Source organism: Rhinolophus ferrumequinum, chromosome 15 (assembly GCF_004115265.2).
Source record: "Rhinolophus ferrumequinum isolate MPI-CBG mRhiFer1 chromosome 15, mRhiFer1_v1.p, whole genome shotgun sequence".
In the NCBI taxonomy this organism is placed as follows: Eukaryota; Metazoa; Chordata; class Mammalia; order Chiroptera; family Rhinolophidae; genus Rhinolophus; species Rhinolophus ferrumequinum.
The window spans coordinates 33,336,651-33,362,022 of NC_046298.1; the positions used below are offsets into that span (position 1 = coordinate 33,336,651).

At 59.1% G+C, this 25,372-nt stretch overlaps 3 protein-coding genes across 7 annotated transcripts in view; 1 reads left to right on the forward strand and 2 right to left on the reverse strand.

Annotated features, from left to right (window-relative positions):
* Positions 1-413: 413 nt before the first annotated feature.
* Positions 414-10,851, reverse strand: RNF166 (ring finger protein 166). Of its 2 annotated transcripts, none has more exons than XM_033129526.1 (6): positions 10,615-10,851; positions 5,099-5,255; positions 3,434-3,546; positions 2,795-2,909; positions 2,583-2,690; positions 414-1,525 (listed from the first exon to the last, which is right to left on the reverse strand). In XM_033129526.1, exons 1-6 carry the CDS (start codon positions 10,767-10,769, stop codon positions 1,460-1,462), a joined length of 714 nt encoding a protein of 237 aa, XP_032985417.1. In that variant the 5' UTR covers positions 10,770-10,851; the 3' UTR covers positions 414-1,459. The 2 variants fall into 2 exon arrangements, with proteins under 2 accessions (XP_032985417.1, XP_032985418.1); XM_033129527.1 differs by lacking the exon at positions 10,615-10,851 and adding an exon at positions 6,716-10,437.
* A 48-nt stretch (positions 10,852-10,899) lies between these two features.
* CTU2 (cytosolic thiouridylase subunit 2) lies at positions 10,900-18,923 on the forward strand. 2 transcript variants are annotated; one of them, XM_033129524.1, is made up of 15 exons: positions 10,900-11,050; positions 11,715-11,789; positions 14,047-14,125; positions 14,367-14,426; positions 15,465-15,525; positions 16,094-16,203; positions 16,385-16,677; positions 16,764-16,899; positions 17,061-17,192; positions 17,731-17,822; positions 17,937-18,040; positions 18,149-18,296; positions 18,441-18,507; positions 18,636-18,694; positions 18,785-18,923. In XM_033129524.1, exons 1-15 carry the CDS (start codon positions 10,980-10,982, stop codon positions 18,858-18,860), a joined length of 1,563 nt encoding a protein of 520 aa, XP_032985415.1. In that variant the 5' UTR covers positions 10,900-10,979; the 3' UTR covers positions 18,861-18,923. The 2 variants fall into 2 exon arrangements, with proteins under 2 accessions (XP_032985415.1, XP_032985416.1); XM_033129525.1 differs by having other exon boundaries at positions 18,623-18,694; positions 18,785-18,919.
* A 172-nt stretch (positions 18,924-19,095) lies between these two features.
* PIEZO1 (piezo type mechanosensitive ion channel component 1) overlaps positions 19,096-25,372 on the reverse strand; it is a 64,719-nt gene continuing 58,442 nt past the window's right edge. For 2 of the 3 annotated variants that reach the window (XM_033129522.1, XM_033129521.1), the window contains 16 exons: positions 25,078-25,269; positions 24,740-24,998; positions 24,480-24,668; positions 23,973-24,282; positions 23,591-23,711; positions 23,353-23,500; positions 23,055-23,269; positions 22,778-22,936; positions 22,539-22,686; positions 20,764-20,952; positions 20,500-20,592; positions 20,220-20,392; positions 20,024-20,146; positions 19,869-19,948; positions 19,593-19,782; positions 19,096-19,510 (listed from right to left, as the gene is read on the reverse strand). In XM_033129522.1, the coding sequence (XP_032985413.1) occupies positions 19,261-19,510; positions 19,593-19,782; positions 19,869-19,948; positions 20,024-20,146; positions 20,220-20,392; positions 20,500-20,592; positions 20,764-20,952; positions 22,539-22,686; positions 22,778-22,936; positions 23,055-23,269; positions 23,353-23,500; positions 23,591-23,711; positions 23,973-24,282; positions 24,480-24,668; positions 24,740-24,998; positions 25,078-25,269 (2,839 nt within the window). In that variant the 3' untranslated portion in view covers positions 19,096-19,260. The remainder of the gene's footprint in view (positions 19,511-19,592; positions 19,783-19,868; positions 19,949-20,023; positions 20,147-20,219; positions 20,393-20,499; positions 20,593-20,763; positions 20,953-22,538; positions 22,687-22,777; positions 22,937-23,054; positions 23,270-23,352; positions 23,501-23,590; positions 23,712-23,972; positions 24,283-24,479; positions 24,669-24,739; positions 24,999-25,077; positions 25,270-25,372) is intronic. The other variant, XM_033129523.1, reaches the window with a different exon arrangement.

Here is a 25,372-nt window from a genome sequence, read left to right on the forward strand (position 1 = left end):
AGCCTCAGCGGACCCCATCTTAGGCCCAGGAAGGTGAACGCCACCAGGTACAGTTCAAGAACTTGGAGAGGCAGAAACAGGCCAGGGAGGGAGGGCCACAGGTTGAGAAGCCTCCAGTGCCCTGGGTAGGTGCCATGCTCCTGGGAGGAGCAGGAGGGCCCCGTCTTCCCAGTGACTGCTGGTGGCAGAGGCTGGCAGAGGTCTGGGAGAAGTGGGCAGGACGGCTGTCCCATGGCACCCCTCCTGGCCACTGTGTCCTCTTCATGGGTGACTCTGAAGCCAGCTTTGCTCTGAGCTGGAGCTGCCTAGGGACAGACGCATACCAGCAGACCTCACGCAAAGGAAGATCATAGTGACATACCAGCCCTCTGCTTTTAATATTCGCAGAATGAAACCCACTGGTCTAAGGTGCTACAGATGCTCTGAAACATTTTATTTAAATTTTTTTTAAAAGACAGCAATAATTTATGCCATGAACCAAACAAGAGTACTGACGAGTGTTTTCTGGCCCAGCCCACCATTGCACAGGGCTCCCGCCCAGGTCCCCCAAACTCTGCCACCACTGGGGTGGCCCTGCCTGAGGCGGACGTGGTCAGCTCTGGAAAGGTGTCAGCGGGGCTCAGGCCAGGATCCCAGGCAGGAGGAGGCCGCGGAACAGCCCAGCGATCACTGCAATTGGCCAGTGTGTTGGGATTTCTTCCTGGTCGTTATCTAAGGGAAATGACAAACCAACCACAGGAACCCTGGAAAACACTTGAGATGACCTGGGATGTGGCCACCGCCGTCCCATGTACATAAGCGAAACCCCACAGTTCATTTTGGCTCCAGCATTTACCCGCTCTCTCCTTTTCTCCCCAGCTCGATCCCACAACTGTTTATTTTTGATTGTTTTTTTTTAAAAAATATAATTTTGTAAATGTTCCATAAAAATACTATTGTTCCTAGTCAAACACAGATATTGCAATATGAAGAGTAACTGCTTTGTCTTTGCTCTATAAAATGTGAAAAGGTTATCACACTGGATAATATAGAAAAATGCCAGAATTTCTAGTTATCACAAAGCCAGTACCAGGTGCGCAGGGGGATGTGTTGCCAGACGCTGGCGGCCAGGCGGGTGTCGCCGGGGCTCCCCCTCTATACGGGGAGGACGTCATGGCTTTGAGAGAGACAGACATCTGACTGCCTCAGTCCCAACGGGACGTCTGCTCGGCCCGAAGCACCGAAGAAACCAGCCACGCTCGGCCAGGAGCACCGGCGGCTGTCCTCTGACGGCAAGGGGACAGTGGTCTCTCCCGGGCCCTGGCAATCTTGGGGGCTGCCTCTCCGCCTGCAATGATGAAGGCTCCCTCTGGCCGACAAGGTGCATTCCAGTGCAGGCGCTGGACCACAGAGAGCCAGCCTAGCCCTGTCCCTGTCCCTTAAGGCGGGAAGGCTCGGTCCTGGTGGCCGGGCTGCGCCTTCAGTTCTCAGAGAGAGACAGGGCCAGGGCGGCCTGGAAGGCGGCTTCCTCATCGATGCTGTAGTCCTGGAAGACAGGAAGTGGGGGATGGGCTGGGAGACGAAAGGGCCCAGACAAGCCCGGCTGTACGAGTGGCTTCTCAGGGCTGCCACTTCTGTCCACTCACCCCAAACCAGTGCTGCCACTTCCAGTCTCCCCATTGCCCGTCAGCATGACCCAGGTCAAGACTGAGCCCCTGCAGTCATGGGGACACAGGGTCACTGGTGTCACGCAAAGACAGTTTTGTGGGAGGTTAAAGTGCTGCCCTCATGTGGGATCGCTATCTGGCTTCCCCAAGTTCTCTAGTTCCCCAGGTGCAGCGTGGGGCCTCTGCAGCAGCCCAGCAGACACCTCCCCAGCAGACCCCTTGCCCAGTGGGCCTGTGGGAGGGGTGGACACTCAGAACAAGAGCTGTCCTTTCGTCTCTGGCTGAGAAATGGAATTCTGAGATGAGCAGAGAAGCCAGAGAGCTCCATGCCTCCAACCACTGGAACCCCAGGGGCAGATTGGAGCACGAGTGGTTATCTTGTACAGCCCAGGTGGCTGGCGGCTGGAGGCTGGTGGGGACAGGAAAACAGGGCTGAGTGGGGAGGGGCCAAGCAGGAGGAAGAGCTTATGGAGGGTTGGCAGGCCTAGGGCAGACACCGTTCCGACCCGAGCAGTGAGAGAGGGAGCGCAAGCTGGAGGGTTTCCGGGGGTGAAGTCCCTCTAGTTTTTCTCCAATAAGCACCCGAGAGCAGCCTGTCACTCTCCAAGGAGCTCTCTGTCCCAGCAGGGCCGGGGAGACAGTACCCTTGCGACAGCCGCTGTATCTGTGGCCATCTTTCCCAGAGAAGCCCGCACCGTGTGAAGACAGCTTGCTGGTGAGCCCCACAGAACCGAGGGGCCCTTGCAGACGCTCCACGCACATCCGAGTCCCTGAAGGCCGTCTAGGGGCCATGCAGACCTGACGGTCATCGGCACCTGACCACAGGTGGCTCCCACAGAAATGCTGGGAGGCCTTTGTGTGTCCAACTCCCTTTGGGCTGTGGGTCTGAGGCTAGTTAAGGGCCGGGGCGGGGTGTGGGTGGGGTAAGACACGCACCACAAAGGTGTCGTAGGAGAACTTGTGCCGGTGGAGTAGGTGCTGCAAGAAGTTGGCGCTCTTGTAGCTGGGGTCACCCCAGGGCATCGCCGAGCAGATGGGGCACACCTGGAACAGGGGACGCTGTGGTGAAGCTGGGCCACAGTGGGGAGCAAGCCCCCACCCTGGGGTCCCGGGAGGGCACTGCGGGCAGGCGGGCGGCAGGTGCTCACCACACGGTTGGGGTCACTGCGGTGGTTCTCCACACAGTGCTTCACCAGCTCCTGCTGGTCCAGGTTTCGGGCGCCACAGTAAGGGCAGGTGAAGGTGGACCTGTTGGGGACAGTGCTGGGGCACGGAGAGGAACGGTGAGTGGTGGCCAGCCCGGACACTGCCCATCTGCATGCAGCCCAGCCCTGCCCTCCCCGGCATGAGCCCTGGGCGGCGGGCAGGAAGAGGCCCAGCCAGAGTCCTGAGGACCTCGGCCAATGTGGGGCCCTCTGCCCTGTTCCCCTGCACGTCCCCCTGCAGCTGCTCTAGAGCCGCTTGCTGCCTGGTGAACTCCCAGTCCCGCTCCTTCCCTGACACAGATGGGCAAGCAGCGGGAGGACGGGCTATCTGCCCGAGAGGAGGCATCTATCCAGTCGTAGCCTTTCTGGGGCCCACACTCCTGCTGCGTGCTGATGCCCGGGCCTGACATGGACCTCCTGGGGGTCCCGTTCCTACATGTGGGCGAGGCCCTCCTCAGAGAGGACACAAAGCCCCTCCCACCTTCTCAGGGCAGAGCAGTGCTGACCCCACCTAGTGATGCAGACCAGGAGCTGCCCCTGCAAAGGACAGGGACTCTCAGTGCCCCTGGCACAGTGGCCTACCTGGGAATGGGCTGGGATGTGGGCACCACAGGGACAAACTTGGGACAGTTGGCCATCTGCTCCTGGACCTTCATGCAGGAGGAAATGTGGACCCTCATCTTGGCCAGTGTCACCTAGGAAGAGAGGCAGGGCCGGGGGTCAGGCAGGGGAAGGGGGGCAAAGCCTCAGGCTCTCTGGAGGGCCAGAGAACCTCCAGCAAGTGGGGCCGGTACTGTTCTTGCCGTTCATGGCTCAGCAGCATGTGGAAGTGGGTTCTAGGGGCCTCTGTCAGGGGCCCAGTGTCCCTGCTGGTGAAGAGGCACTGAGGGAGGAGACAGATGTGAGACCCCAGGGACGTGCTGCTGTGGCTGCACAGGGGGCTGCTGTTGGTCACCAGCCCCTGGAGGGGAGCAGGCCCCAGCTAGGGTCCCTGGGGAGCTGCAGAAGGGCAGAGACAGTTCCTGGGGGAACAAGAAGCATGGTCATTTAGGAAAAATGCCCCTCCTAACAGGCACCAATGGACAACATTCTTTTATTAGACAGCTGAACATTTGAAAAACTGCTTCCCCAAAGGTACCAAACAAAAACCAAACAGAGCACAACTTTTTCTTGGCCACCCAAGTCATGAGCTTTGGCCCAGGAGGGACCCAGCTCAGAGCAGGGTAGGGTTGGTGGTGAGCACCGACTTCCTTGAGCAGATGGGGAACCTTGGTCTATGCTCCCTGGGGAGTAGCCACCACCCTCTTGCTATGTCGCCAATGCCAAGAGGCTGGGAGTAAACATTTCACAAACAGACTAGTTCACAAAACTGGGGAAGCAGCATGGAAGGGTGGGTGAGGGTCTGCTGCCGCCATGAGCACAGGGCACCGACCCTGGGCAGCCGGGGTAACAGGAGAACGGCTTCCCGATACCACCTCTGCCCCCAGGGCTGGCGGACAGCGCCAAGAGCAGGGCTGTTTCACATGTGAAACCACAGGAGGACTCCAGGGGAGAAGGCTGCGTGGAGGGGGGGTATGTGAGCTCGCAGGAAGCCCAAACAGCCCCTCCCCGAGGCCCTCAGGGCAGCCCCAGAAGTTCAGACCTTTGCGCTTTAGGGCAAAGCAACCGGGGGCTGTTTTCCATTCTGATAAGTCGGTAGAACTAGTTAACCAGAGAGATAGCAAAGTCTGAAAAATGTAAATTCAAAATCAGTTCCAGCTCTATACCAGGAGGCAGGGCTTCCTAGCCCTGGGGCAGTAGTAGGTACAGGGAGGGTGGTGGGGTGGGCTCCTGGGGCAGGATGGTAAAGGCAGGCCCGGGTGGGGGAGAGGCCACTGACGAGCTCCATCTGCCGGTGGCCCCCAGGTGCCCCCCCTCCCCTATGTCAACTCCTGCGGTGGGCGGATCACTGGAGTGTGAGGCTGCGTCTGGGGTGGGTGTCAGCTCAGTCCTGGTGTCCCTGCCTCGGCCACAATGCACACAAGTCCCCAGAGCCCAGGCCAGGTGGTGGGTGGCGGGGATACAACATGTGACACACACAGGGCCAAAGGGAAGTGGTCAGCGTCGTGGGGGAGGGGCCAAGTACAGCTGTAGAATCCTCAACAGGAAAGGGAAGAGCCCAGTTCCTCTGCTGGGGGTGGAACCAGGACCACAAGCACCCAATCAAAAGCCCCTTGCCAGCCCCCAAAAGCCCCTCAGGTGGGGTACCTTCTTGTTGCAGCCCCGGCAGGGTGCCTTGTACGATGAGAGCTGCTTCTCCACGTGGGCGGCCTTGTCCACCTTTTTGGGGTCGAAGGGCAGGCGGCACAGGGGGCATAGAGGGGACGGCACCTGCAGACATGGCTGGAGGCACTCCCCGCAGAACCTGCAGGGGGCAGGGGACACGGGCCTGAGGCTGCCAGCCTGCGCCAGCACACACGGGACAGCTCCCCTCTGCTGTCAACTGCACGTTTCTGGAGATGGTCACTTCTGAGCCCACTCGCTGGATGGGTACCATACGGCTAAAAGATGACCTCAGGTCCCCTCGCAGCTGTGGGCTCTTGGGACCCCCTGCCGTATCCTGGGGCCAAGCAGAGCTACAGCTGTGGCTCTCCAGGACCTGTGCTGGGCCCGTGGCCCTGGGACCCACCAAGAGCTCTGGCTGCAGGAGGAGGCCTGGGCTCAGCCTGCCACTGTCACGTCCCGTGGTGATAACACCTCATGGGACTCCAAGGGCACAGCGACAGCACAGAGGACCCTGGAGACCCTCCACCCACTAAGCTCTGGGGAGTAAGATGACTAATAATGGCGGGCAAGGGAACTACAGGGGCCCATGACCCACTGGACAGGGCAGGGCCAAAGCTGGCAGCTTTGGGACAGCGTCCCCTCCCCAGGCAGGAAGGGCTTCTGCTAGGCTCCTGACTGCCCAGCAATACCGCCCCCAGCCCCGGGCATGCACTCAGGCACAAGAGGCTCCTTGCAGCGCTGAGCTCTAGGCACTGTCCCTAGGGAGGCCACATCCTGTGTGAGTCGCATGTACAATGAGCCCTGCCCCTGGACCCCTCAGCTGGAATTTACAACCACTCCCCACACTGCAGAGGAGCGCGCTGCTTATTCAGCAGCAAAGTCGGGTCAGCGGTCAGTGGAGGAGAGGGAGAAGGCACTTGATCGCAGGACCATCTCAGTGCAGCTTCGGAGGAAGTGCCGTGGGGACCGTTTAGCCACAACATGGGACCTGGAACTGGAGACACTGAAATGGAGCCTCCACAGCCCCAGAAAAGCCCCAGCGTTGGGGCTGCGCCCAGACGTATGAGAAAAGTAGTAACTCTGCAGATGGCAATAAATCTGCAAGAAACCAGGGTTCGTACCCCTCTCCTCCCACCTGTGTGTGTCAAGCAGGCTGGGCCATGGTGGGGGCAAGAACTGTATGGGACACAGGGACGTGAGAATGTTCCTGAGTGTACCGAGACCTCAGCTACACTGATCCCAGCTCCCTTTGCCATCAGATTTTCACCTTTTCAGGAAAAGGCAGCCAAGGGGGATCCAGAGTCCCTCCTGCTGCCCAACCAGAGGCCCTCCTCCTACATGCTGGCTTCCAGTGCTGCCACCACATGGCTGATCACCACTCACATAAGGTTTGCACACGTTTGTAACAAGAGAAGGCCTGACACCTGAGGCTGTCAGAGTGCAGTGTTCCTGACAAGCCTTGCCCAGCACAATAAGGAGGTCACCCCCCTTGTTACGTCCCGCACCCAGTGAGGGCTTGCCGGGCATCGTAGGCATGCAAAGACGACACCACACACTCACCCCTGGCACGCAGGAGGAATCCAGGGCTGTGCCGCTCACCTGTCTCAGGATCTGCTTAGCTTAGTCTCTGGATGGTCACAATGGAGAGGCTGCACACAAGTGCTCATATAGCACCAGTCACAAGAGCCAAGTGGGAACAATGCCGTGTGCATTGACAGGTGACAGACATGCAGGTCCTGGCCATGAGAGGGAGTGAGGGCTGACAGATGTGACCACTTGGAGGAACCTTGAAAACGTCGTGCTCAGTGAAAGAAGCCAGTCACCAAGGACCACACGGTGTGGGACTCCATTTATGTGAACTGCCCGGAACAGGCAAATCCACAAAGGCAGGAAGCAGGCGAGTGGTTGTGGGGGTGGGGGCATAAGGTTCGACTCCCAGTGGGGACGAGGTTTCTTTTTGGGGTGATGAGACTATTGTAACATTGATTGAGGTGATGGTCGCTCAACACGGTGGACATACTACGGAACACTGAACTGTGCATTTTAAATGAAGAAAAACTCGACAAAACTGTAAAAACACACACAAAAGAAAAGGACACAGGACCGCATGTGGGGATGACCTGTCGCTGCGTCAGCAGCAGAAGGCAGGGTCCAGTGCAGGCCTCAGGAGGAGCAGTCTCTGACAAGAGACATCTAGGACACTGGGGTGAAGGGTGCCCACTGTCCTCCAGTAGGAGGCAGGGAAGCTTTGGGAGTCTCCGGAAGGTATGTGTGGCTCCCTAGCTGACCCCTGGACTCAGCCACCAGCCCTGCAGCACTGCCTGTCTCCGTGTCAAGGTCCCTGAGGAGCTGGAGGCAGAACTAGGTGTCCATGAGGTGGCCCAGCTCACGGCCTAGTTTCCAGCATCATCACTGCGATGTGCTGAGAGCCAGAGCAGACGAACCATGCCCGCCTCTCCCGCAGGAGGTTCCTCCCAGCATCTGCCCAAGGAGCTGGTGCTGGGCCGCTTCTCAGCTGAAGGAGGCAGCTGAGGGGTCTGCGCTCCCAGGCCAGGCCCATGGGCACAGCTGGAGCGGCCTGACGGCCCCTGCACAGACTCCAGGTTACAGCAGCACCACCGATGGGTCTCACTCCCACCTCGGCCTCCCGCACACACAGGTACACCAGGCCAGGCCAATGTTTCAGACCCAGGAAGGCAAGCAGGCCCGGCCCCAGGCACCTGGACCTGTCATGAGCGCGGAAGCTGACTTCTAAAGCCTTTTCTGAGTGATCACTCAGTTGTTCGCTTCCTGGCCCACCTGACTCAGCTCATCCACACACAGATCCAGGTGAGCCATCTGTGGGCCCAGGCCTCCATGCACCTGTCCAAGGCCTGTGCTCTTGGGAGTGACAGAAACTCCTGGGTCCTCTGGGACCCTGCCCCGAGAAGCCAGCTTACTGGCCTGGGTGCAGCTCATCTGCCTGGGGAAGAGCAGTGTAAAGGCTTAGCAGTCCCCAGTCTGTGGTCACTGTTACAAGAGCACAAGGTGTGGGGGGATGGGTGCTGATGGTGGTTGGGGGACAGTAGCGAAGAGGCTGGCCGGGCCTGACTGCCAAGCTCAAACCCTGGCTTTGCTGTAACACTTGGGAATTTTACTCAGCCTCTCTATCTCGTTTTCCTTGTACAATAGGAATAAGAACAGCACCTGCCTCGCCGGGCTGTGGAATGCAAGGAGTACTCAGAAAACATCTATTATTATCATTCCCTGCGGTTCCCCTTAGACATGAGCTTTTTAATTTTCTGTGACCTCTGTTCATTAATATACTGCATATGGGGATACTTCGACGCAGGTACATATGGACAGCACTGACCAGAGGGGTTGAAAGAAGAGGTAGAGAGGCCAGACGTAGCCTCGGCTGAACCTTACCCCAAACAAACATGGGCCCTGGGGGGAGGGTCTATGAGGGTTAAGAAACAGCTGTGCTGCTTCTGGTTCCGGATGTGGCTCACTGCCCAGGATGTTCCTCAAGTGTGACAGACAACTGCCTTCCTCTGGGGCCCCTGGGGAGTTCCTGGGAGCTCTTCTACAAGCCCCACTGAGGGGGTTCTACTCCTGCTCAAAAAAGTCCTGTGATTCTTCCTTCTGTTTGGGTGCTGGAGCAGGGACACCTGCCCCATATAGTGCTGCTCTCACCACCAGAAAATCTATTTTGTGGAAGGAAACTGCTTATAGTCAGGTAACTATGGAGGGAAGTAACTAGACCACCAGCAAAGTTTTTTAAAGTTAAGTTGGAGCCTTTAAATCGGTGGTCCTCTGCACACATACCTTGCCAACACGGGGCAAGAAACTTAAGAAAAGTAAGAGGCAGAGACGGAATAGCCAGGATAACAGGCCAGCAGGCAGAGCCAGGGAGAAAATCTTTCTAAGGCAGAAGCTAGAGCAGAGGCTCGTGTAAGACCTGCCTTAGAAATAGAAGAGGGTCAGATTCTGCCAAGAAAAGCATGGGGGAAGGGCATTGATAGGAGACGTTTCACAACAATTCTGTGTAGTTCTGTATTTTGAAAACCACGTTTTAAGAAAAGACTTATTTGGAAAGAGGAGAAAATATAGGTTTGTGCAGACCCGGAGACTGGAAACACTGTGGCCCACGGCTGAGTGTTGGTGCCAAGGGGACATCACTCGAAGCCTAGGAAAGGCTTTCTAAAAATCAGGCCCAGGACAAGCCTTATAGTTCTCTCAATGATGGACTGAAAGACGCAGAACACACCTTAAAACACCAACTAGCATGTGCTTAGAAGAAACAAGTCTTGTTCAGAGGCTGCCCCTATCACAAAGTCATAAGCAGCATGAAAAAGTGAGGTGTGGTGTCCTTGAAAACAAGTCTGTAAGTGCTCTCTTGCACTGTCTGACATGGGAAAGTGGGAAAGGAAAGTGAAGGGTTCCTGGATTCTGACACTGTCCTTGCCACCTCCCTGCTTGACGACCGGTCACACATCCACCCAGCGGTTCCAGTTCCCACTTTGTATCAAGAGCCTCCTAAGTCAGCTATCTTTTTTTTTTTTTTGCTAACGTTCCAGGGCCTCCTACCAGCCTGGGTACACCTCAGCCCAACCCTTGGAGTGAAAATCCAGCCTCCTCAGCAGCTCTACTGGCAGCAAAGCCCTTCTGCCCCCTCTCCCCACCTTGCTGATTTCACCAAAGAGCTGTATAATTCAGTCACTTGGGAGAGTCAGGGAGCAGACACTTTGATCTCGGCTCCCTCCCAACCAGGCTGGCAGCTCCGAGATCTGAATGCAGTTCTCATCTGGGAGGAGAGCCATCCTCAGGTTTCTGTTCCTGAAACACCCCCATAGGAGCCCGCTGTGGGCCCTGATGCAGCTGGAAACCCAAGCAAGGTGCTTGGTGACTGGTCCCCTGAGGGCCAGCCTGCCTGGCTACTCGGTGATAGATGGGACCCAAGTTCTCTACCAAAACAAAACAGCAACACACTCTAAACAAGCTCCTCTTCTAACTTTAGGGAACTTCTCTCCTCAGCAGTCTAGACAAGCAGACAGCGGGTCCGAAAAAGAGTTGACAGCAAAAGCCACAAGGCATTTATTTACAACTGTCCACTCCAAGCTCCACGGGACCGAATCCAAGGCGACTGGCGCAGAGGTCGCGCCTGCTGCCCGCTGAGTACCCGGGGAGGCCCGGCGAGGCGGTTAGCAGCCCTGGGGGCCCGGGACCCCGAGACCTGGCAGTACTGCAGGTCGCCCCCGGGTGCCGACAGGGTGTTTGGGTCGGTCGATTGCCTCGGGCTGGCGGGCAGGAGGCTGGGATGAGGCGGATGAACGCGCCTCGAAGGCAGGGCCGGCGCTGCGTAGGGAGCCCCTGCGCCCCCGCGCCCGAATCCTCCACGCGCGGGGCTCCCGGGCTGCGCGGGGCGGCGGTGGGCCTCGGGCCCCTCCCGGCCGGGCCCGGACCCCTCCCCGCAGCCGAGACCCGGCCCCGCCGCCGCCCGGAGGCCGGGCACTCACGTGTGGCCGCAGCTGCCGATGGCCACCGGACGGTGGTAGACCTCTAGGCAGATGGGGCAGCTGTACTGCGCCTCCAGGCCGCTATCGCCGCCCGCGGGCGCGCCCGGCGGCTGCCGCTGCTGAGCCGAGGCCACCAGGCTGCGGAACATCGCCATCCCGGGGCCAGGCCCGCCGCCGCTGCCGTTATCACGGCCGGCCCGGCCCGGCCCGGCCCCCGCGTCACGGCCGCGACGGCGCCGCGCTGACGTTTAGGGCGGGCCCGGCCCCGGCCTCAGCGTCACGGCCGCGACGGCGCTGCTGTGACATTATCAGAACGCGCGCCGCCGCTGGCCCCGCCGCCGTCTGCACCGAGTCCCGGCACGGCCATGTGTCAGGTGGGCGAGGACTACGGGGAGCCCACGTCCGTGGGGCCGCCGCCACCGCCACCGCGACCTGGGTAAGAACTGGGCCCGCACCCACCCGCCTGGGTCCCGGCACACCCGGCCCGCGGCGAGCGCGGACCCTCCGCGCTTTGCTGTGAGTCCCGGGCAGCGCGCTTCGGGAAAGCCAGAGGCCGCCGAGGCCGGGCCCAGGAGGCCTCCGATCCTGGATGGGGGCTGGGCCACCCTCTCCAGCACCCGGAGAGTGTCTGTCAAGTCGGTGGTGAACACCCCAGGGAGGGGCTCCCTCTGCTCGCTCGCACCCCAAATTCTTGCAGCCAGTGGGACAGCTCCACTCTGACCATGCTGTCCTTACTGGAAGAGGGAGTTGTCTCCCTGTCGCTTCCACCCACTGGCTCCCTGTCTCCCCTCCAGGGCTACACAGCAAATTGTCTCTTGTGCCAGCCCTCAAGACATTGAGAGGTGGCCTCTATGTGTCAGTACCCCCACACCGCCACCCCAAGCCGACTATAACCGACTGAAATTCCCCCGGGGCCCTTGTCTTTTTGAAAATTGGTGGTTTGGATAAGACACAAGCTCTAGTTTGTGTGTGTACAGCCCCCGGCATGACCTCTCCCCTACACTAGCTTGGGGTGAGAAACAGGACTCCGTCTTTCTGAAGCTGCTCGGAAGGGTGTGTATCATCTGTTCTAGTTCTCTCTTCTCCCCATGTCTCCAAAGCTGTGAGCTGAAATGTGTGAAGTGCAAGGAAGGCCTGCCGGTGGTGGTGATCCGAGTGGGAGATGCCTTCTGCAGGTGAGGCCTGGAGGTGGGAAGGAGACCCTGGCAAATGGTCTTGCTCAGCAACTGGGAGCGCCTTTATTTCTGTGGCTTTATTTCTTGCGTTTAGAAGTATTGAATCGCTTTGCTTTTGCTTCTAACATCGGTCTTGGTGACTGGTCTTGGTGGGGGAAGGATTGGTTTCTTGTACCATTCTCCCAACATCTAACCATGGATCAGGTGGCAGGAAGGTATGTGATGAAGTTATGGGGAGAGTTGGCAGTGAGAACGAGTGAGGTGTGGGCAGGAGGAACATTTTGGGGCAGATAGAATACATCTAGGGGCAGTTTGGAGTATCCTGGGCTCTTGGGAAGGTGCTCCATGGGATGCCTATTTTGCTTGTGAGGGATAGAGGGGTGGAAGAGGGGCCCAGCCTTTCACCAGCTTTGGGGGTCCTTCAGCCAGGAGCAGAGGCTTATTCCCAGAGGGGCCTGGGCACCAGCATGTTGTTTTATCTGAAGCTCTCTTGTGACCCTGTCACATCGCTCTTGAATCATAACTCTTTTATGTCTGATCACTTTTACTAGATTCATAGCTCTGCAAGGCAGGGCCAGTCTCCCATTTTATCCCTATTTCTGGTGGTGGTGCATGCTTTATATAGCAAACGAACATGTCGAATGAGTGACCGGCTTGCATCTTTACATGGGTCTCCAAAAGTCTTTGACTCTGCTTTCTAAAATGTTACAAAAAAGAAACTAAAGGGACTGAGTAAATTATTTTCCAAAACGCTTTCTCGTCCCTCACCATCTTTTGGGAGCCTCGTAGACTGGGTGTGTGCTTAGTAGCACGAGGTGTGGGCCACCATGAAATAAATTTTAGGCAAGGGAGCCACTGGTTTAATCACTTCGGAACATCTAAAAAAGATGACCACTCCAATCTGCTTAGAGAACTTGCTGGTAAGGAGAAGGAAAGCTGCAGTAGCTCTAAGCAAGGCTGGCAGGGCTCCTTCTGGGCCCAGAGCTCTACCTCCGATGTTTGCTGAGTCCCGGAAGAGGTGGGACGCTGACTGCCCGAGTTGCAGATTTTAAGCTAGTTTCCTCAAGGATTGTGAGGATCAGCACGTGTGGGAAACCTGGCTTGACGCAGAGAGAGAGTGTGGTTTCCGGAGCCTCGTGGTACAGGGAGGACGTGAAGGGGGGCAGCCACAGGTTGGTTCCTCCCACCCCCAAGTGAGCAGGCAAAATCAAGCATCTGTGTCTGCTGGGGGGACCTCACCACGTTCGGACCTTCCTGGGAGTCACTTCCCGGGGCTGGTCACCTGGGATCCCTAGAGCTCCAACATGTTGCTGTTCAACACTGAGTTGAATTACTGCCCTCAAATGACCTGTGGGGTGTTTGGTTGGCCCCTCATAAGGGGTTCCTGTTCAGTGTTGGGGGGACACCAGGATATCTGAATAGAAAGAAGGAATCAGATAGGAGGTGCAGCCCCAGGTGTGGGGCAGCTCTCTTGGGGCAATGTTGCCCCACTCTGCTCGGGGTATTGTTCTACCCCCTGACTGGCTGCTGCGGTTGCCGGGGGAGCTTCAAAATGCAGATGCCTGGGCCTTGTCCCTACATCCTCTGACGTCGTTGGCCTGAGTCTAATGTGCAGTCAAGGCTGACAATCTGACGTAGTGAGCCCGAGAACCAGCTGGAAGGTATAGCAAGAGCACAGATTCCCAGGACCTGCCCTGCAAGGTCTGATCTGTGGGTCTGAGGATTCTGCAGGAACTTCCGGGGCGTTTCTGGTCGTGGTGGGATCAGCATGCTAGAGAGAGGCCTGTGGGCTTAGGGACACTGGGCCCCTGCAGCCCAATCAGTGTTGCCCCCTTCACGCCAAGAGGTGGCACTTCTCCCTGTGGGCGTCTTGGAAGGGGTTATCCTCATTTAAGGGAAGGTCGTGGTGCCCTGGCCCTGCACTTGCCTGGATCCATCCATTCTGCCAGCTGGGCCTTTCTGAGTGCAGGTGGCACCCAGACTCCTGGCCCCTCAGCCATCCGTTGGCACTGGTAAGGTTTGTGGGAGTGATTCAGGTAGGCCGCCCCATGTGGTGTGAGGTTCATCCCGGGGCAGCCATCCTGGCCTCTGGGTGGATCCTCAATGTCAAGACGCTGCTTTTAAAGGTGGAAGTGGGTACGAGAAGCAAAAGGTGACTGCTCCCTGCGGGAGCTGCTGTGACCCGCTTCCCTGTCTCTGTGTGGAGGATGGGCGGCCTGGGCTGTGTGGCCGCCATCAATGGTCGTTTGTGTTGCAGGAACTGTTTCAAGGCGTTCTATGTCCACAAGTTCAGAGCTATGCTTGGGAAGAACCGGCTGATCTTCCCAGGAGAGAAGGTAGAGTGTGGGGTGACTCCTCTATGAGACATCTGTACTCAGCAGGGCAGCTCAGACCTCTGGGCCCCGGTTCTCTGCTCCTGCTACCCTTCCCGCAGACGGCCTGTCCCAGCTACATCCCACCAGCCCTGTCTGCTGCCCTGCACCTGGGCTCTGAGGACGGACCCATGTCAGTGTGGGGTGGTGGGCAAGCTCATGTTGGAGATGCAGTGCCCCTCCAGTGATGTTCCTTCTCTCCCAGGTGCTCCTGGCATGGTCTGGGGGGCCTTCGTCCAGTTCCATGGTCTGGCAGGTCCTTGAGGTGCGTCTCCACACCATCCTCCTGGGTCCAGGTTGCTGCCCTGCTGAGATTGAGGGTGGAGGGCGAGCACCGAGGGGCTCTTGCTCGGGGCCCGAGAGAGTGGCCCTCCCCCCCCCCACCGCTGGGATGCTGGAGGGTTCCTGGATGTGTATACAAGAGGTGCACAAGCCGGAAGCTGTGTCCAGAGTACCCAGCCATAGCCCAGTTTAGGGCTCTGTCCACTTGCTCGACTGTAGAAATGTAATCCCTGGGAAACAGGTGTTACAGGGGCCCCCACGGAGCATCACTCAAAGTGGCCCTGAAGCCGTGCCCTGCCCCTCCTTGTCCTGGGAGTACGTCTGAGCCCCGACATTGGAATAGGAGCAGGTGCCTCGGGAGAACAGAGTTGCCCAGTCCTGGCAGCTTCCTTGAGAATTTTAAGGGGAAACCACAAATGAGGCAGTTGTGGCTTCTCTGGATGACGCTGGGGTACTTGGTAGGTCTTGACCCAGGGGTGGGACACCATGGACCTGCACTCCTGTGAGGGGTACAGACTGCAGGGACTGGGGACAAGGCTATGGCTGTGGGGTGATCCGTACAGGGTCCTGGGATGTGCTCAGGGTGCTGCATCTGCGCTCACATCACAGGGGCCGGACGGTGTGAGATGCACGCCCATTCCCCCAGCTGTGCGTCCAGACCTGGCCCCGCTCTGCCCTCTGAGCAGCGGTGGCTCACTTTTATCCTGTTGTCCTGTTGCATCCTGAGCAGTCAGAGGGGCTCGGGGAGGGGGCATGGCAGGCCTTGTGGACCCAGCTGCTTCTCGGCATCACCTGGAGCAGGGACAGACTGGAGAGGGCAGGTTTTACAAGGGATGGGGGTGCAGATGCCCAAGTAGGGCCATTGGAAGTGACTCGGGCTGTACGGCATCCCCATCTACTACAGGTGGGGGTTACTGCCCCTTCCTGGAGGGCACTCAGTCCAAATAGACAAAGGTTTCTGCAGGGAAAGTGTCCTGTGGCTTCTGGCTGTGGGGCTGAGGCCCTGTCCCTACCTCTCCAGGGCCTGAGTCGCGATTCTGCCAAAAGACTGCGTTTCGTGCCCGGGGTCATCTACATTGATGGTATGTATGGCCATTGCTCCTCCCAGGCCCTGGCCATTTGGGGTGGGCCCCCCGAAACAGCTGTCACAGTGCCCACACCAAGGCCCTGCTGGGGGCGTTTCTCTGGAGGCAGAGAACCCACGTCCAATAACAGATGGCACCGCTGTTGCCTTAAGCCAGACCTTCATTAGATTTGGGCAGTATTGTCTGCCTGGCCGCCTCTGCGGGTTGAAGGCACTGAGTGAGAAGGGCCAGGTGACTGCCCCAGGGGCTGTGATGCTAACCTGCCCCTCCCCTCCCCTCCCCTCCTCTCCCCTCCTCTCCCCTCCTCTCCCATCCCTTCCCCTCCCTTCCCCTCCTCTCCTCTCCCTTCCCCTCCCCTCCCCTCCCTCCCTTCCGCCACTGCAAATAGCCCACTGCCCACTCTGGAAATGCCTTTCCAAGGAGGTCTGCAACCTGTAGTTTCTACAGAAACAGCTGCCCTGCAGAGCACAGCCTCGAGGGATTTCTCGTGTGGTGTTGACCGTGTCCTGCCTGTCTGAGGCTCTTCTCCTGTAAGCCACGACTCTTTTCTGCTTGCCTGTTTCAGAGGGAGCAGTCTGTGGACAGAGCCCAGAGGACAGAGCCCAAACCCTGGTCGAAGTGAAGCGGATCCTGCAGACCGTTGGCTTCCCCTGGCACTTAATTGCCTTAGAAGAGGTGGGTGGGCCGCCCCTGAAAAAGGCCCCTGAAGGGTGCCCTCTGCAGTGTCCACAAGCATGTGTGTCCATTTGTTGGGGCCAGCCTGCGGGCCTCTTGCCTGGGCCTATTTCTCCCACCTCAGTATATACAGAGTTGGGCACGGGCCTCATATGAGCTCCCCGACCCTCCGCCCTGCAAGGTGTTCAGCTTGCCACCGTCCGTGCTGCGCTACTTTGCCCAGGAGCCCACTGGGACCGAGGGGGCCTACAAGGCGGCTGTGGACAGTTTCCTCCAGCAGCAGCACGCACCAGCCCAGGGGGAGGAGCAGCTGACTGAGCCTGGTACCCAGGGCCTCCAGACCCCGGCTGGGCCACCCACAGCTGCCCAGACCGAGGCTCGGCCACCCACAGCTGCCCAGACCGAGGCTCTGTCCAGACTGTTCGACTCAGTGAAGACACTAACAGCCAAGGAGGAGCTTCTGCAGACCCTGCGGTGAGTTAGTTCCCTTGCCCACCGGCTCCTGGCCCTGGCCCACCCAGGCCTGAGACCCCTCTGAGATCCCCTGCCCTGCTCTGCAGGACCCACTTGATCTTGCACGTGGCCCGGACCCACGGCTACTCCAAGGTGATGACAGGGGACAGCTGCACCCGATTGGCCATCAAGCTCATGACCAGCCTGGCGCTGGGGAGAGGGGCCTTCCTGGCCTGGGACACGGTACTCGGGCAGGCCGCCCAGGGGCCCCTTCACCTGAAAGTAGCGTCTTATGAATCAGCCTTGGGGGTCTCCCTCGTGGAGGGCGGACCCTATGATCCTCCGCCCCAGCTGGCAGGGAAGGGGTGCTGTCAGCGGGGTGCAGTGAGGAACATCCCCCTCAGGGCTTCTCAGATGAGCGGCACGGCGATGTGGTGGTGGTGCGGCCCCTGCGTGACCACACACTAAAGGAGGTCGCCTTCTACAACCGCCTGTTTGGCGTTCCCTCTGTCTTCACGCCGGCCATAGACACCAAGGTGAGCTTCAGGGGCAGGGCAGAGGTCTCCGGCACACCTCTGGTGGCCCAAGCTGTCCATACCAGCCTTCTGGCCCAGTGCCTGCCACCTGGTGCCATAGTGGAGTCCCTGGGTCCCCCAGCACTCTTGGGGCACATGCATGGCATCCTTTTGGAGGATAGGCTGGTACCCTAGAGTGGGAGGGGGCTTAAGGGGAGAGGAGGTGGCTGCCTCCTGGTATCCGTCCCTGGCAAAGCAAGGTGCCCACCTGGGGTGTTATGAACATGGGGGAGACGATGGTGGGGGGCAGGATGACCTTTGTCAGAGACACTTTTTTGCCCCACGTAATATACTTTTTAACAATGGCTGTGTTTAGCAGCAGGGACACTTTAGAAGTGTGTGCCCTGGCTCACTCCAGCTCCAACACAGCAGACTCGGGAACAGATGGTGTGGAGAAACCCGTGGCCCCCACTCCAGATGGCCCCTTGGCCAGGTCTGGGAGCTGCCTCTCTGACCAGGGCCACTGTTGCAGCCCTCCCTCCTTTCTGATTGTCGCTAGGCCCCTGAAAAAGCCAGCATCCACCGGCTGATGGAAGCCTTCATGCTCAAGCTGCAGGCCCAGTTCCCCTCCACGGTCAGCACCGTGTACAGGTGTGTGTGTGTGCTCGAAAGGGGAGTGGGAGGGTGGGCATGGAGCTCACCACCCCGGGGCACGTGTCCCGGCCAACCGACAGTGCCTCTGTGCCCTGTCCGCAACGCCCCTAGGACCAGTGAGAAGCTGCTCAAGGCCCCCAGGGACAGCAGTGCTGGTGTCCCCGCAGGCCCTCGCTGCCTGCTCTGCATGTGCACACTGGACATCGACACTGCCGGTCTGTGCCCTGGCTCCTCAGGGTGCTCGGGTGAAGGGGGCGGGACGCTGGGGAGTGGATGCTGGGGTTCAGTAGCCCGAGGTCCACTGAGCTCATCTCTGCTTGCAGATAGTGCCACGGCTTTTGGGGCTCAGACCTCGCATCTCTCCCAGATGCCGCCCCCCACACCACCAGCCAAGGCGCTCACAGCACCCTGCTGTTCTGCAGGGGAGGGCAGGCCCCAGGGCTGCTGCCAGGTGGCTGGGCCCTGTGGGAGGTGAGTCCCTTCACTGACCCACTCCATCCCATAGCTGGTCCCTTGCAGCTACACACAGGGTGGTGGTACACCCTGGGACCAAGCCCTTGGACCCTGTGCCGAGGCGCCAAGACCAGGCACACAGGTCCAGCTCTGCTCTCGCAGGGAGGACCCCCGAGCCTGCATCATTGAGCAGCTGTGTTACGGCTGCCGTGTGAACATGAAGGACTTGGTGAGTTGACGCCCGCCCTGTGTTGGTGACAAGGGAAGCCATTCTGCTCCTGGGAGTGAGGGGGCAGGTGGGCAGTGGTCCCGCTTTGTGCCACGTAGCCCCTTGTCCATGCCAGCTCTCTGTTGCAGCCGTCCTTGGACCCCCTGCCACCTTACATTCGGGCTGAGGCCCAGCTCCGTAGACAAAGGTACACGCCTGCTGTGTTGGGGGAGCCTGGGAAGGGCCTTCTGGGCGTGAGCACCTTTGGGCTGATGCCCACTGTGTGGCTTCCCCCCAGGGCCTGGGTCTCGCAGGAGATCCAGGAGTATCTCATTGAGAGCAGTGACGAAGAGGCACACGCCGGTGAGAGCTGAGCTTCAGGACGGACACTTGGGGTCACCCTGCTGGGGCCTCTGCCACGTCAGAGCAGGACAGCAAGGATGGACAGGCAGCATGTGATCATCCGTTTGTATAAATAAAAATGTTTTTTAATTAGAAAACTCTACAGTACGCATGGGGAGGGGAGGGCCAGGCCCCCTGGCCCAGTGTGGCTGGCTGTGGGCTCCACCAGGCCCAGCAGGGACAGCAGTCCAGCGCTGGGCCACGGAGCGGCAACAGCTTCCTTCTGAAAGCAGCATCAGGGCTCAGTGGGCTGGGAGGACGTGTCACAGCTGGTGGCCTTGGACTGGGGTATCTGCTCCCACGGCCCGAGGAGCACCGCCCTGCTGACTGCCGGGCCGGCGCCTTGGTTCACGGTGCACAAGGAGCCCGGCCCTACTCCTTCTCGCGCGTCCACTTGATCATGGTCTCCGGCGAGCGGTACAGGAAGATGAGTTTGGCGTAGAGCTCCTCTTCCAGCTCCAGCTCCCGTGTCTCCCGCACCAGGAAGATGTCCTGGCAGAGCTTGAGGATGCGGTCCACACATGGCAGCTCCTCGAACATGATGGAGTGTGAGATCTCGCTGAAGAAGCCGCGCACAAACTTGCCAATGACCAGCACGATGGACACGTAGAGTCCCATGATTCTGCCGGGCAGGGGAGGGTGAGTCCGGGCCGCCGCCCCTAGCCGCCCGCAGCCTGCAGCGCACACGCACACCGCATACTCACCCGTAGCCGGCCAGAAAGCCCAGGCTGGGTGGGCTGACCTTGTCGCTGAAGATGACCATGGGAAGCAGGTTGCAGTCAGCCTGGCAGTCCTGCAGCTCGATGACCCACCACTCAAGGAAGCCGGCAGCCCCCGAGCCCACACGCTCCCTCCGCAGCTGGATGCGCACGCCAAGGTAGTCGTCCTCCTCATCTGGGTCAGAGCCGTGAGACAGTAAGGGCCACCACCCTCTGCCAGCGTGGCGGCCGCGGCCCAGCTCCCCCCTCACACACACTCACTGGGCTGCAGCTGCTTCACGGGGTTGGCTTCAGGCCCATTGGGAGCACGGATGTACTTGGGGAAGAGGTTGGGAATGACCCTGCGGGGAGGAGTCCAGGGGGTCAGGCCTGGCCCAGCCCCCACGGCGCCCCCAGGCCCCCTGGCCCCCACTCACACTGACTGGTCCGAGGTGCCATCCAGAAGGCTGGCCAGCTGCCGCCGCTCAGTGCTGTTGGGGGCCAGGTCCAGGGTATGCTTCTCATTGGTGTACTCCACAGTGCCGCCCTTGGCCAGGTCCCTGCAGGCAGGGGTGCAGCGTGACCCTCCACGGGGCCCACCCCAGCCAGGCCCCACGCAAACCCGGGACATACCTCTGGAAGTTCCAGGTGAAGCGCAGGGTGATGTCGGCAGTGCCGTTGTACAGCTCCCGCTTCATCTGGGCTCGGCTTGGCGGGCTGATACGCCACAGCGCTCCGGAGCTGCCCTCGATCTGCGCTGTGACAATGTCCTCGGGGCTGTACTGGCTGATGAACTGCATGGCCAACTGGGAGCAGGGCGGCACCTCAGTGGTGTGCAGCCAGGCCACCCCTCCCCACAAGCTGTCTCCCCCACATACACACACCAGGCAGACACAGTGTGGGGGCCGCTCACCGGGTGGGGTTCAAACTGTCTGGACAGCTCCTCGTAGGTCTGTTGTGTGAAGGGCACGATGGACGGCTGCTGGGCACTCATGGTGAACAGGGGCTGTGGGGGGAAACGGTCATTGGTACCGGGGGAGCCAGGTCTCCAGCACCCAGGCTGAGCTCAGCAGTCCATGAGGACAAGAAAGCAGAGGGAGGGGTCTGGGGCTGCCTAGCCAGAGCCCCCAGTGTGCGGGCAGAGCTGGCATCTGCACCGCTCCCCCTGGCTGCTCACCTCGTAGCCACCCAGCTTGAGGGTGACGGTGACGTCGATGGGCTGGTTGACCACGCCGACAACAGAACGCACCAGGGACATGAAAAGCAGCGGGAACCAGATGATGCCCACGAGGAAAAGGATGATGAGGCCGCCCATGCCATACTTAACAATCTTCTTCTTCTTCTGCCCCTTGGGCTGCGGGTAGTTCTGGTGGGGCGGGGCACTGGTCAGCTCTGCACTCCCCCTGCCCCGCCTTGTGCAGGCCTCCAGCCCTGCTCCCCTGCCACAAGCGCTGTCCTAGCGCCTCCCTCCCTGCTGCTCCTGGAGCTGTCCTCATACCCTGCCCCTCCTGTCCTCAAGGTCATGAGCTTAGGTCACCTACTGGACCCATAAAGTCAAACCATGACTGAGTATCCAAACTGACCGCAGAGCTACCTAACAACGTATATAAAAATGAACTCAAACGTAAGACCTAAATCAATGAAACTCTTAGGGGTAAATCGTCATTATCTTATATTTGCAAAATATTCTCAGATCTAAAACCAAAAGCATGAGCAACAAAGAAAAAAAACTGGACATTATAAATATTAGACTTCTGTACTTCACAGGATACCATCAAGAAGGTAAAAAGACAAACCACACAATGGGAGAAAATGCCTGCAAATCATGTATCTGATCAGAGTCTAGTATCGAGAGTATCTATAGAACTCTTTCAACTCAATAAGAGACAAACAACCCAAGGGAAAAATGGGCAAAGGATCTGAACAGACATTTCTCCAGAGAAGATGGTTGTGGCTGACAGCCGACGAGCACAGGAAAAGATGCTCGACATCATTAGCCAATAGGGAATGAAAAATCACAACGATGCGTAAAAGGAAAAAGTCAGGCAATAGCAAGTGTTGGCGAGAATGTGGAAGAGATTGGTGGAACTGAAACGGTGCAGTCGCCATGGTAAACAGTTCGACGGTGAAACCTAGAGTTGTCTATTCCACTCCTAGGTGTCTATACCGGAGAAATGGAAATGTGTGTCCCCACGATCTATTACGGGAATATCCATAGCAGCATTTCTTATAATAAAAAGAAACAAAGCTGAATGTCCATCAACACTTGGATAAACAAAAGGTGGTACATCCACCTGACGGAACACTACTCAGCCATAAACTGAAAAGAAATTCTGACACTTGCTACAACATGGATGAACCTCGACAGACTGAGTAAAAAGCCTGTCACAAAAGGCCACATGTTATGTGATTTCACTTACACAAAATGTCCAGCACAGGTAAATTTATATAGAAAGTAGATGGTGGCTGCCAGGAGCTGGACAATGAAAGGAATGGAGAGTAACTACTAATATGTGGGGGTTTCTTTTTAGAGTGAGGAGTAAGTTCTAAAATTGACTGTGGTGATGGTTATACTACTCTAAGTTTACTAGCCACCACCAAACTGTACACTTTAAATGGGTAAATCTTGTGGCGTGTAAATTCTCCCTCAATAAAGCCGCTAAAAAAAGAACAAAACTTTCGGCTAACGTGATGGCCAGGCCCCTTCCACTGGGTATTTGCTCAGGCCACTCTGCTGACATACCTGCCCCGACAAGGCCAAGTTCTCTCTAAGGAGTCCCTTCTGTCCACCAGGAAGAGTTCTAGAAATGCTCTCTGGCCCTTGGTGGCTTCCTGGCCTTATGGGGACGTGGGCTGTGATCCTGGGGAGGGGGTACTGGTTCTCGCAGCGCCCACCCGCCTTAGTGGGGGTGACCAGTGTCCCCTCGCTACTCCCAGCTTTGGCCCGGGCACCTTTTCTGTCTCTCGGCTGCACTTGATGATGAAGATGTTGGCATAGATGTCCTCCACGCACATCCAGTTGGACAGGGACAGCGTGGTGTCCGTCCACACCCAGTCCATCACGGCCCGCAGCTCTACCAGGAACGGTACCAGTCGGAACCTGCCGGAGGCCAGGGCACTCGTCAGGAGAGGCTGAGGCAGCACAGCCTCGCTCCTCCCCCGCCCCGACCCCAGGGCTGGCCCGCACTCACCCCTGGAAGAGGAAGAGGTTAAGGTGGTTGTACTTCTTGGTGAGGAAGTTGCCGAGGATGCGGGTGGGATAGCCACAGCGGATCTGGTAGGCAGACAGGGCGAAGTAGATGCACTTCACGAAGTACCACAGCTGGGCCACTGCGTTCTGGCTGAACATCCTAGATGGGACAGGAAGCCCAAGTCAAGGCACACCAGCCGAGTCCGGCGGCCGGGGCCTCAAGGTGTCCGGACCCAACCACGTCTCTGCAGTGCGGGGCCCGAGCCCCCAGCACCCACCTCTCGGTGACAGCAGGCAGGATGAAGAACATCCAGAGGTGTATGGCCAGCACCAGCACGACCTGGAAGGCCAGCTTGCCCAGCACGGTCTTGCGCAGGTAGAGGGCACGGTCGACGACCATGGTGCTGAACTGGATCAGCAGCATAACCAGGAAGGCCTCAGGCACCTGGTCGTCCGACAGGGAGGATGTGATGTCCGTGGCCGCCGAGTGCTTCTGTGGCCGGGAGAGCAGAGGTCAGGGGGAGCTAGGATGGCTACTGGGCTCTGTGCTCCCTGGAGGCCCTGAGCCCGGCTCACCCCAAAGGCCCAGAAGCCAAAGATGATGATGATGAAGTCGACAACGTCAGCCAGGAACATGAAGGCGTACACGTCGGTGGCTGCGCGGTACTTGGTGTGCAGGATGTCGTGGAAGAAACACCGCAGAGGCTGGTATATGCTCTGGGCCCTGTGGGCATGTGGACTAGGGCTCAGCTCAGTCCCACCTTGTTTCCTCCCCCCGCCCCTCTCCTGGGCCACTCCCAGGCCAGTCACTCACAGGGACAGGCAGAAGGTCTGCAGCTGGATCCCGAGAGCCTTGACTCTTTCCCGGGGGCGGCTCCGCCTCTTCTCTCTCTGAGAGGCGGCTGCTGCCTCCTCCTCGTCCTCGGCGTCAGTGTCTGTGGGGGATCAGCCACCACTGAAGAAGGCCACAGGGGGCTGGGCCCAGCTCAGCTCTGACCACTCCGAGAGCCCCCTGAGGGGCTGCCATCACCCCATTTCACAGACCAGCAGACTGAGCACAGGGCCCTCCCAGCGTCACCAGCAGTGGGCCAGCTGGGGCTATGTCCTCTGGACAGAGGACCTGGTGGGAACATGGTCAGGGCTCCAGCATGGGAGCTGGGTGGGTTGGGATGGCATAGGTGGGAAGGGCCACGTACCAACGGCTGCTGGTTGTCTGGATTCTGCGCTCTGCTTCCTCCTCCTGAAACGCAGGCTGATGCGTCTCCTGTTGCGGGGCTTGGGCTCCACTGGCTGCTCTGGGGGCCCATCCATCGCGTCCACCTGGATGTCGTCCTTGGTGGTAGCCGCAGCCACCCCTGGCTCCTCCTGGGGCCCTGTGCCCGCCTTGGTCTGGAGTCCCAGCAGGGCTGGCTCCTCCTCCTCAGGCTTCTTCTCCTTCTCCTTCTCATGGCTCCCGTCATGCTCCCTGGAGAGTGGGACCTCCTCGTGGTCCCAGAGGCCGTAGCACTGTGGAGGGAGGGAGGGAGGGCGGTGGGGAGGCCAGTGTGGCCACACTGGGCAGCTCTCGGACCAGGCAAGATGGCCAGGCCTACCCTGGGGCCCACAGCATTCAGCCTCGCCTCCTGGAACAAGATGGCTCAGGCTGGGGGGTGGGTGCTGAGAGGTGCCCACCCACTGCCCACCCACCAGCACCTGGCACTCACCAGCAGCTGGGAACGGTGGAAGAAGAGGGCCATGAGCTGTACCAGGTCATACTTGATGTAGCTGTCGGTCTTCTCCAGGCCCAGGATGCGTGGTGGGAAGTAGGGCTTGTTCTCATAGCGCCGAAGCACTGTGTAGCTGTTCCAGGGGAAGAAGCCAAACTGGAACAGGTACTTGGTGACGACTGTGACCTGTGGGGGAGGGGGACTCAGCATGGTGGGGCCAGGCCCTCATCCCCAGCCCACCCTCCTGCTGCTGCCACCTCAGTGAAGACGATGGCAGTCATCCAGAAGCGCTTGCTGGGCCGAGGGATGGACAGCATGGCCCACAGGAAGACCAGCACGGGCAGCACAAGGGAGGCGGCGGACGCAGTGACCATGTGGTTAAGGATGATGATGAAGTAGCAGAGCAGCTCCGAGTGGGCAGCCACGCACTGGTACACGGCCTGCAGCAGCCGCAGTGCTCGGCCCTGCCCAGCCTCGAAGCGCTTAGCCTCCTCCAGCTCCGGGATTTGCAGGCACCTGCAGGGACCACATTCAGGCAGGTGCTGACCCCCAGCCTGGGCCCACCTGCCCCATACCTACCTCCCCTTGTGCACACCTGTCGAGGAGGAGCTCACTAGCCGTGCGTGGCCGGGTTCCAGTGCTGGTGGGAAGCTCTCCGGAGCCGCGCAGGGAAGCCTCGGGCTCGGTGACTATCTCCTCACTGCCACTGCGGGTATTGTAGCCAGTACTCAGGGGGCTGCTGGCATCCCCGGGTGTGCTGCTCAGTGGCTCCTCGGCTCCCAGCCCACTATGGGAGGGAAGGCTGGTCACAGAGGTGGCGGGATGGCCTCGAGGTCCCTGGTGGACAAGGGGCTGGGAAGCTACGTGCCCCTGAGTGCAGCGGCTCGGAC

Bases quoted from the DNA above. Each gene is read 5' to 3' on its own strand.
- RNF166 (XM_033129526.1), bottom strand. From the start codon at position 10,769: ATGGCGATGTTCCGCAGCCTGGTGGCCTCGGCTCAGCAGCGGCAGCCG. The intron at 3,547-5,098 runs GTACCCCACCTG...CTCTCTTCCTAG, and splicing joins GCCGGGGCTGCAACAAGAAG to GTGACACTGGCCAAGATGAG. The intron at 1,526-2,582 runs GTGCGTGTCTTA...CCTGTCTTCCAG, and splicing joins TCTCCTACGACACCTTTGTG to GACTACAGCATCGATGAGGA.
- CTU2 (XM_033129524.1), top strand. From the start codon at position 10,980: ATGTGTCAGGTGGGCGAGGACTACGGGGAGCCCACGTCCGTGGGGCCG. The intron at 16,900-17,060 runs GTACTCGGGCAG...CATCCCCCTCAG, and splicing joins CCTTCCTGGCCTGGGACACG to GGCTTCTCAGATGAGCGGCA. The intron at 18,508-18,635 runs GTGAGTTGACGC...TCTCTGTTGCAG, and splicing joins GTGTGAACATGAAGGACTTG to CCGTCCTTGGACCCCCTGCC.